Genomic DNA, 10,537 nt, shown 5'->3' with positions numbered 1-10,537 from the left:
AACTATAACCCTAATAAAACAACAACATAAAATCAGTTTAGAAAATAAAACAAACTGACAGCTACGCATCAGTTAAGTTCTTACCATTTCCTATACCCAAATAAATGCCATCTGTTGATTCCGTTATTTATAAAATAATAAAGTAGTTTAATTATTCATGATCATGTAACAAGCTCACAAAAAATAATAATTATAATTTTAAATAAATATTAACAAATATAATTATGTATATACGAGTTTTTAAATAATAAAATTAAGTGAAGCTAAATTTATCCCATGCATATGACGTGGTTGTGGCATGAATATCTCACTCTCTTTCTTTTCTTTTCTTTTCTTTTTTTTTCTTTTTTTTCTTTTTTGATAAATAATGCATATTACCAAAATGTTTCGATGGAGCAATCCGCCTTGTCTATTTGATTAATGAAAGTAACAAGTTTTATTAAAAAAATTAAAAACAAAACAAAATAAAAACGTGCAAACGGGTGCAGCTCATGTACATATAAAGTATACAAAAGAACTCCTACTAAGTAAAGAAAGAACCACATAACACTAAAAATTCAAAAAAAGTAATGTTGGAAATAATCCCACTTTATCGGCCCATCAAGAAAACTCATAGTCTCCAAGATGGACCAAGCTCAGAAGATGCAAGCCCAATTGAAGACGTTGACAAAGAGAGGCCTGGGTATAACAACGCACCTGGACCTCGAGTCCACCAGCCCAAGGAAGAGTTGAACCCAAGGATCCCAGAGCAGGTCTCACTACGTAGAATCAGAACCACGATGCCAAGAACCCTGGGATTGACATATCCTAGGAAGATGAAGGAGTCCATAGATGGCTACCGGGAATAGAATCATCATGTGATGGTGACAACCAAATTGGGCCCCAGGATTGCACGTATCCCGGACCAAGATTAATTCATTGGACACAAGCCTCGGGACTAACATCTACCGGGAAAGCCCGACAATTGCCTCAAAGTACCGAGGATCGATAACTCCTGATTTTACGGAAAAGTGCTATTTTTTTTTTTAACATGTCCGCACAAGAGGGGGGAGGAAAATTCGAACTAGTAACCTCTACTTCATTAAGTGTGGTCCCAGCCGATTGAACTAACTCTTGGGGACACGGAAAAGTGCTATTGAGTATCGATCTTGAAATTTTTAGGATTGATTCACCGCAGAATCCAAATAAAGGTCTCACCCAAAGACAAATTGGGGGAGAAATCATAGTCAAATTGCACTAGGTATTCCAGAAAAATCCAATCAATAATCTACTTCCTAAAGGAGTGGGATTTCCGATCCAAGGAGGATTCTCCAGGTCTCCTAGTTCAACTAAGAGAAGGAAACCAAGGCAAGGGGAACTGCTGGTCTCAGCCTATAAATAGGCCCTTACACCAGGTGTGAAACCTAAACTAAAATCTTATGTATTTAGGCATACACTTTTCTCCAATGAACTAACTTAAGCATCCGAGCTTTCCGTACCTGCAGAATTCTTGACACTTTGGCTTTTTTACAGTAATCGTAGGAACGTGGAGAAAGTATTAAGGTCAAGAAAGCACTGAGAAACATGGTTGTTCTTGGGGAGACTCTCAATATAGTACAATGCTTGAAGCGGGAGCGACAGTTTGGATATGAACGAAGATGATGACAGTTGACTGTGCAACACTATTCTCCAATAATATACCACTCGAGAAGTTAAGATTTCCCTTTCATTCTCCATCAGAGTGAGTGAGAGTGTCTCGAGGAGGTTTTGGCGAGGCTACTAGAGCAGTAGGAGGTTGAGCCGAAAGGACAGTCGAGTTAACACCTAAACCCAAGTCGGCGTTAGAAGCCCTAGTGCTCCTCACTCTCCAACACGAGGGATGGTTTTGATCTGGCTCAAAAACCATTAGCCCAGGCGAGCCTACTTCCTTAGCTGCCACTCGATTGGGTGTGGCCAAACACCTCTGCTTCTTTAAAAGACCCCCAGGACTAGGACACCCTCCTCAACCACAGTAGTCTTAAGGCACCTGTGAAGCTTCATTGTTCACTCTCATCGCTTCATTGTTCATAGTTCGACCATGTTTTATATATATTGAATCTCGACAGGCAAACTGAGTCAAATTTTTTTTTTTTTTTTTAGATAATATTTTTCAAACATCTCATTCCATTCTCATAGGCAAACATTACAACATGCAGCTACATCAATCTATCTACTATTTGCCGGCCCACATGCGAGCTAATAACATGGCGTTTTTCCCAACAAGAAAATACCTACAACAAGGCTATGCAGAAAAATGGGCCAGTTCAGAAAATCCTTTATAGGCACCATTTCAGTAATTCTTCTTATCTTTTATTGTATACCTGTATATTTCTTATATCATGGAAAGGAGATGACATGCAAAATAAAATCATGCTTTCAAGCCTCGTATAGCATTCCAACCTCAATACGCTGCGGTAGTGGTACCCCCAGAGCAGGCAGGGCAGACCGACAATTGTTGTGCAGGAGTTCATAAAAAGCAAGCATGATTCTATCAAACCAGCTACAGCTCTTGCCAATATAAAATCTTGTCTTCCCTCTGATATGAGCCACACCAGCCTGCTTTGCTTGTTCCAAATCAGAAATCTCTTCCTGGATCTCCACAGGACTAGATGGTCGACCGTCTGCGCAATCCTGTATATGCACTTGCAAGCTATCCGTAACTTGTCCTACAAAATCATCTCCATCAAGATTTAAGGAATCTGCATAGCCGTAATGAACCACACACCCATAAACCCCTTTGAGGCCCAGTTTCTTGATGACAATCCTCTCATGTGGAGCAACCTTAGGAACCAATGAGTATTGAAGAGTTGTGAATATAGTAAACTTATGTAGGGATTTCATGTTTTTTATGTAGTGTCCAAGAACAGGAGTAAGCCCATCTTGGATGTTAGTGTAAAAGAAGCACAATCCAGGAACCCTTTGAACACTGGGGTCGGATAGAAGCATTCCAAGTCTGTCCAAAGTTATCTTGTGAGTTAACTCATATTCCATCTTTCTCTGTCTCCCGTAAAACCAGCCAAACATAATAAGAGCAAGGATAAAGGATATGGCAAAAGGAATCCATCCACCTTCATGGATTTTAGTGCAGACTGCACTTACGTAAACACCTTCCATCACAAAGAACACACAGAAATAAAGAGCAACAAGCCCCCAATGAGTTCTCCATATTATGATCATCACAAGGGTCAGTAATATAGTGGTGATGAGCATGACCAGACTGACGACAACACCTGCAGGCCAGGTCATAACAGCATTTTGTAAGAATGGCCCATTAAAATTGAAAAGGAGGTGAAAAATGGCCTTCAAATTGAAGTATATGATGTGAACAACTTAGATGATGGCTATAACAACCATTTTAATGTTTAGGACATTCTCTTCAGGAAATGCATGATTTACTTTTCTTATAAGTAAACAGAGCACGTTACTATTTGATGAATATGAAATAAATGAATTTAGTCAAATAATCAACTGAAAATTTAATACTCAAGTAGCAGGTCATAAAAATCTTCTAATCTTATATTCTTCCTACATTGCAGTAGTGATGAGATGTCAAACAGTTAAAACACTAGAAATGCAGTACTTTTTGGAACACAATTTAGATAAAGATTTATAAACAGATAACCAATTTTATAATTACTAAATGAAGTCTAAAGCAATCTGCAGGGTTACTTATTTACCATACCAAAAGCATTTCCGATATCATTTCCATCTCCAAAGATGAGAATGACAGCAACACAAAGAATCATGAGGATGTAGTTCACTTCTGGGGAGTAGACCTCGCCTTCTTTACTACGAGATGTGTGTACCACCTTCACTCGAGGAAAGTAGTCCAGAACCACAGATTGCTTGATTACAGAAAATGTGGCTGATATCAGCGACTGGCTTGCAACAATCGCAGCTGATGTGGCTACGATAAAGATAGGCCAGTAGACTGCAGTTGGTATGAACTTGTAGAATCCATCACGATGATCGTTTGGGTTCTTGATCAGGTACGCAGTCTGCCCCGCATATGTCAGAACCAAAGATGGATAGATTGTAAACAAGAAAGCTATCTGTTGAAAGAGAAGGGGTCAGAGAGCTACTGAAGCAAAAGACATGAAAATTCTAAGGATTAACAATCAAGACTGCAGTAAACCTGAATGGAACTCCGGTTGAAATGACCAAGATCTGCAAACAATGCTTCAGAACCTGAATCGGGTAGATGATATCAAATATCAAATGCTGCTCATAGTAGTACATTTGTGTGCATGCATATATGTACAAGAAACAAGATTTTATTATGAGGCAAATCAGATCTTTTATACTTCCTCAGCCATCTGACTCAGAAATGCAAACAGGTCTAGACCATCAAACAAAAACGCCTAACTATTAGTTCTTCCAACAAAATCAACTGAAAAGAAAATAATTATAATCCAAGAATGCCACTATAATTTTAAAGAACACAATCCAATTATTATGTTACTCTTCTACCTAAATGATGGAATTCCATATCTTAAATTTAAACATGGTGCTACCTGTGATGCAGAGGACAGTGCCACCAAGATACAGCCAGCCTTCCTTTCCATTTCTCAAAAAGAAATGGACGATGTAATGCGGCGATAAAGCCTTGAATATCCTTGGATAATGATGTATTATGCTATAAATTCCAACAAGCGGGGTAGTCAAGGTCCACATACCCATGATAGGGGAAAATACGAAACTCACTCGACTGGTGCCGAACTTTTGCAACAGGAACATAACAATTAATACTGTTGCAGAAAGTGCCTCCACCAGTGCTGCAACATTACAATCCGGGAAGTAAATAAACTTAGGAGAAATATTTTAAAGAAAAATTTGAAAGTTTGTACCAATAAAACCACAAGATAAAGAAAAATTTGAAATTTTCCTTAAAAATTTTAAAGAAAAACATTACAGCACGCTAATTTCCGGTACAAAAGGCTGAGTCCTTCTCCTTCGTTTCCTGACTAGATCAACAAGGCCTACCCTAAGGTGCTCTGTATTTCCCACATGACTTCCAAATACTCTCTTTCATTTGTTTTCTTGACTTGTATTTCTCTCTGTTATCTTTATATTGACGTGTCCCATTTAAACTGAATCAGTAGCTTGTGTCACAGCACCCAAATGCTGCTCATTGTGTTTATGATGGAATTCAAATGAATCTGATTCTTTTAAACCTTGTTTAAGAACGAAGCATCTTGCAACTCCAATATATGTCCTGATTTCTGTCTTAGGAGTGATTTCCATTACACACACTACCAACTTGCCTGTTTTAAAAGCTTCTTATACACAATTTACCAACTTCCATGAAAGTTTCACGCCTCCTTCATCCATTACAAGAATAATAATGAATGAGGACATGTTCAAATATGCATCAAGTTCTGTAGTCTCAACTGATGTTCTCCTACAAAAATTTTCCATGGTGATTTCTTTTCTCTACGAATGTCAAATTGAACGAATTTGGCGACTGCAACTGATTCTTTTTTATCATGAAATTCTTTATATTTATACATGATTGGAGGAAGCCATATATGATAACTTTTGGCGATTTTTGGGCCTTCAGAAATTAATAAGGCAAGATTATTGACGTGTTAGAAGAGCATATTAGGGTTAATATATTATATGGGGTATTTTGGTCTTTATACTCAATGTTACACTATATATATATATATATATATATATATATATATGCAGTAGAGTGATGATGTAAAATGTCTCTTCAAAATATTACCAACTCCAGGCAGGTGCAATTAAGATTCTGAAAAGTGAGTTGCATCAGGACAATAGACAATATCTTACTAAGAAGACCCACAGGATCTCAAGCTCATGTCAAAGTTATGATAATCTGGATGAGTACTTACATTTGCTCACAGAAGGAAAAGGTGCTCTTAGTCCTTCCATTGCTGATAACACTGAACAAATTTTCAAAGTTAAAGACACTAAATCCAATAAAAAATCTGGCCAAATTATCATCAAACAAGAGATAGAGAAACGTGTGGAGCCCAACCTGAGATTGCTGGCGTAAGTATACCATCACCAATAAGCATGCACATGCCTAATATAGCAACAAAAAGCAATACCCTTCTAGCAACTATACTGCTTTCAAAAAAAATTCCAAGCTTACTTTGCTTTTTGGTAACCTCATCCATAGAGTGTGAAAGTCTTGAGTTTGTACTTGCATGTTTTGAAGAAAGGATTCCAATATTCATATGCCTACAAAGTAATGAATATAAGGCAAATGTTCCACCTGTAAATAATTCATGTCTGTGTAAGTTGAGAACTCAGGCACTGGCGAGTATAAAAAGGTATATACTTAGGGTGTCCGGCAACTGATTCAAGTACTCATCAGGGGAAGTTAGAGTTCTGTCCTTCTCTTCTTTTTTTTTTTTTTTGGTTCCAAGGTGGTTTAAGATATCAGAAACATGATTTGAAGAAAGCTAATATGTTAAGGACTTCAATTGCAAAAAATTAAAAATTAAAAAAATTAAAAAAAAAAACTGTTCAATGCAATTCTAGTCCTCTTTCTTTGTCTTGAAAAAGAAATTTATTTAAAGTTATAAACATCTCTACAAGCATGCTCTATTACCACTGTCATGGAGACTGATATATAGTCCAGCTTAATTTTAGAATGCAGAAGGAAAGTTACTGTATAGAAACCCCAAAAGGGAGGGCAGTTTATTCACTTACAACTGAATAGTGAATAATCAGGCATACACACAAACAATTTAGAGACAAAAATTATACTGTGGTTTGATTATTTAAGAATTTGAGGCCAACTCAATAATAACATAGGAGAACACCAATTCAGACAAAAAAATCATATCATGTACGTGTAATGTTAGAGCAAAGGTGTGGCGTGGTCACTGCTGGAAATTTAGATAACGGAGGCTTTTACTTTCATATCCATGTCAATATCCATAAAAAAAATATATATAAAAGATCTAGGCTTGTAGTTTCTATCTAATATGAGAGTTTCTACTGAAAATTTTCAGAATGTAGAAGAACTGCATACCAATAGGAATGATTTACCATATTGTTAAAGCATATTATGTTGTCCATACTTGAAAAGTCCAGCAATAATCTATCTAAAAGAGATGTACACATCTTACCCATCTTTGTGCAGTGATAACAGGAATACATCTGAGGGTAATTACTCCAGAAGGTATTGATGCAAAAAAGGAAACAAAACAAAAACAAAAAATCTACGAATGGTTCCTAGAGGCCAAAGGAATGTAACATATCTTAAATGAAGTGGAAAGCTTGATGTCCAGCAATGATTTTTTCTTTCCTCTTTTTTCAGTTGCAGGCCCTGTTATGAAGTTGGTGGATAGTTCTTGAGGTAGTAAGGAAATTAGTTTTCGTATATACTGATTCTATAGAAATGATCCTGGCTTGCATCTTTTATTTCCATCTCTTTAGTGAGTTACAAATATCTACTCTAATGGAGGAGGCGAGTTGGAGATAGAAATCTAGGGTGTTGTGGTTAAGGGATGGTGACAAATGTATTAACGTTTTTCACACAATGGCTAATTCCATTAGAAGAAAGAACTCCATTGATTCCTTGTGGATTAGTTGTACAATTTCTACCAACCGATCAAAGATCTTCTGGGGAGCATTTACAAAATTACTGTTAAGATTCTAGCAACCAGGCTTAAGATGGTGTTGGAGAAAATTATCTCTAAGTTGCAGAATGCATTCATGCAAGGTAGGCAGATCCTAGATCTTATTCTTATCGCCAATGAATGCCTTTATAGTAGATTAAGATCTAGCGAGCACAAAATGGATTTAGAAAAAGCTTATGATCATGTTAATTGGGATTCTTTGTTGTATATGCTAAGGAGGTGTGCCTTTGGGGGGAAATGATGCTCTTGGATAGTTCATTACATTTCTTCGGTGTGATTCTCGGTTTTGTTAAATAGAACTCCAACAAGTTTTTTCAGTTCTTCCCGTGCCTTGAGACAAGGGGACCCTCTGTCCCCTTTGTTGTTTGTCTTTGTGATGAAGGCATTTTTATTGCTGTGAGTGGGGGGCTGTTGTCAGGCTTTGCGGGAAATGTTGGTGGGATTGATTTTTCTCACCTTCTACTTCCGAATGATACTTTGATCTTCTGTGTGGTTAATCCAGATCATCTTTGTCATCTACGTTGCTTATTTTTATGCTTTGAAGCTGTTTCGGGCTTCAAGATTAACTAGGCTACGTCAAAACTGGTTCCTGTGAGAAATGTTGATCGTGTGGAAAGGTTGGCTGGTATTCTAGGTTGTAGGGTCTCGTCTTTGCCTGTTTCGGGCTTTAAGATTTCTGTACATGCATCTGTACATATATCAGCCAACCCTTCTTCTGGTGTAAACAGCATCTTCCAGCAATCCATAGCATTTCCCACCACTTAAAGGAAAACCGGTAATTTAAGCAATTCAATTAATGGTGGCGTGTTGTCCACTAGTCCAACCAACAGCCAAATTCTCTAGAAGGAGACAACAAAAATTTGGTAATCAAATTATTGGACTCGAAGATATTATCTTATAATTCATCAATTAAATATAGCCAGCTCTGGTACAGAAAACTCAAAAAAAAAAAAAAAAAATAAGAAGCAAACTACTCCAATTCAAAATAAATAAACGAGAAAACCCAAAAGTATAGTTGTTAGATACCTTCTCCCTGATCGTCAGCTTTGAGAGCTATGCTAGCATACTTAACAACACCTATGAGAGTAAGAGTCCAGAAAATTATGCTGAAGATACCCAAGTAGTCTTCTTCTGTTGGAGACTTCAAATTCATTGAAGGGTACACATACAATGGAGATGTTACAAGTCCTCCAAATACCACTCCTAGAGTCTTGTATGCAAGTACCAAAGTACCCCATCTATCCATCTCCTGATTAAATTACTTTTTTCTATCATAAGACTTATAATTTCCCATCATAAATACTTATTTGAAAGTGACTGAATTGAAAGAAAAGAACATAAGCCACAAAATTAACAAGTACTACTCCCAAGTAATCAAAGCACAAAGCAGCAAAGAGTTTGGTTATAAATATAAGAAGAACTTCTCTTTTCTTGGTTAATCCAACCAAATCAGAGCTTCTCAAAATCTTTCACAGAGAATATATAACGAAAGTAAAGAACATTATTAGGTGGTGTTTGGTAAATGGGTTGACTTAAACACTGTAGTTGATGTAAATTAATGCAAAAAAAGTAACAATATTTAATATAAAAAAGTAAAAAAAGTTGTATGAAAAAGTGAAAATGTTTGTTTTGTAGTAATTTTTTTATTTGAATAATAATAAAAAATGAATGATGTGATATAAAAAATGAAAAAGTTAAAATATTTTGATGTCAATTTTTTTGAGAAGTACTACTCCCAAGTAATCAAAGCACAAAGCAGCAAAGAGTTTGGTTATAAATATAAGAAGAACTTCTTCTTTTTTGGTTAATCCAACCAAATCAGAGCTTCTCAAAATCTTTCACAGAAAATATATAACGAAAGTAAAGAATATTAATAGGTGGTGTTTGGTAAATGGATTGACTTAAACATTGTAATTGATATAAATTGATGCGAAAAAAAAAGTAATAATATTTAGTATAAAAAAGTAAAAAATGTAGTATGAAAAAGTAAAAATGTTTGTTTTGTAGTAATTTTTTTATTTGAATAATAATAAAAAGTGAATAATGTGATATAAAAAAATAAAAAAATGAAAATGTTTTTATGTCAATTTTTTTGAGAAATGGTGTTGAATCGTGTATAAGCCAACTCCAACTCTTTTACCAAGCAAGGCCTAATGTGTTGGTCTGCCATTAACAAGCGACTGGAAGTTGTCACCGGAAGCAGCTGAAAGCAGTGAGTTGAGAAATGTTTAATGAAGAACTCCAAACATGTAATACATAAAAGAATCTGCCACCACGATTGCATACAAACAAAAATCTGACGGAAAAAAAAATGAAACAAATTAAGTCGCCACCACATTAAAGACAACAAAATATGTTGGTACACCAAACATGCATGTGTGCGCGTGCGTGACAGAGAGAGAGAGAGAAAGAGAGAGCTGAGAACACCTTTTCCCCGTGAAGAGTGCGAAGGTGGGCAGTGGTGGCAGCAGAATCAACAAAAAACTCAGAGAAAGTCTCCAGTGAGTTCGCTTGCCCGAGTTGACGATCCATTGAACAAGCTAGAGCTCGCACGCCCCGCCCCGCCCCGCCCCCTTCACAACTCTTGAAAAATTAGGAGAGAGAGAGAGAGATGGGGGGAAACTTGGGCTTTTGGTAGTTGAAGGAGAGAGAGCTTGGAACAGGTGGGCCGCCCTGGGCCCCACTTTACTTTTAACTGATATTTTCCAATTTTCGTACGTACGTAGCCGGTACCCCCCATCCACTTTAATCAGTCACGCGGCTTTTGTATTTGCAATTCGTTGAGGCCATTACGAGCACCAGTATAAAATATTTAAATAATTTTTCTTTTAATATTAATTTAAATAATATAAAAATAATAAATAAAATTATTATGAAATTTATTTAAATATAAAAGTAAA

At 36.4% G+C, this 10,537-nt stretch overlaps 1 protein-coding gene across 3 annotated transcripts; it reads right to left on the bottom strand.

Annotated features, from left to right (window-relative positions):
- Positions 1-1,163: 1,163 nt before the first annotated feature.
- On the bottom strand, positions 1,164-10,184 carry LOC132178833 (probable potassium transporter 17). Of its 3 annotated transcripts, XM_059591396.1 has the most exons (9): positions 10,065-10,184; positions 9,778-9,840; positions 8,664-8,886; positions 6,023-6,262; positions 5,877-5,927; positions 4,533-4,793; positions 4,154-4,206; positions 3,701-4,070; positions 1,164-3,248 (listed from the first exon to the last, which is right to left on the bottom strand). In XM_059591396.1, the coding sequence occupies exons 1-9, from the start codon at positions 10,167-10,169 to the stop codon at positions 2,395-2,397; spliced, it is 2,220 nt and encodes a 739-aa protein (XP_059447379.1). In that variant the 5' UTR covers positions 10,170-10,184; the 3' UTR covers positions 1,164-2,394. The 3 variants fall into 3 exon arrangements, with proteins under 3 accessions (XP_059447379.1, XP_059447380.1, XP_059447381.1); XM_059591397.1 differs by lacking the exon at positions 9,778-9,840 and having other exon boundaries at positions 1,165-3,248; XM_059591398.1 differs by lacking the exons at positions 9,778-9,840; positions 10,065-10,184 and having other exon boundaries at positions 1,166-3,248; positions 6,023-6,228; positions 8,664-8,749.
- Between the last annotated feature and the right edge of the window lie 353 nt (positions 10,185-10,537).

This window comes from Corylus avellana, chromosome ca4 (assembly GCF_901000735.1).
Source record: "Corylus avellana chromosome ca4, CavTom2PMs-1.0".
In the NCBI taxonomy this organism is placed as follows: domain Eukaryota; kingdom Viridiplantae; phylum Streptophyta; class Magnoliopsida; order Fagales; family Betulaceae; genus Corylus; species Corylus avellana.
This window is presented reverse-complemented; position numbering and strand designations above follow the sequence as displayed.

Excerpts from the sequence above, each read along its gene's own strand:
- LOC132178833 (XM_059591396.1), bottom strand. The coding sequence starts at position 10,169 with ATGGATCGTCAACTCGGGCAAGCGAACTCACTGGAGACTTTCTCTGAG. Across the intron at positions 4,207-4,532 it reads CACTGTCCTCTGCATCACAG|GTTCTGAAGCATTGTTTGCA; the intron begins GTAGCACCATGT and ends TACCCGATTCAG. Across the intron at positions 3,249-3,700 it reads TGATATCGGAAATGCTTTTG|GTGTTGTCGTCAGTCTGGTC; the intron begins GTATGGTAAATA and ends CCTGGCCTGCAG.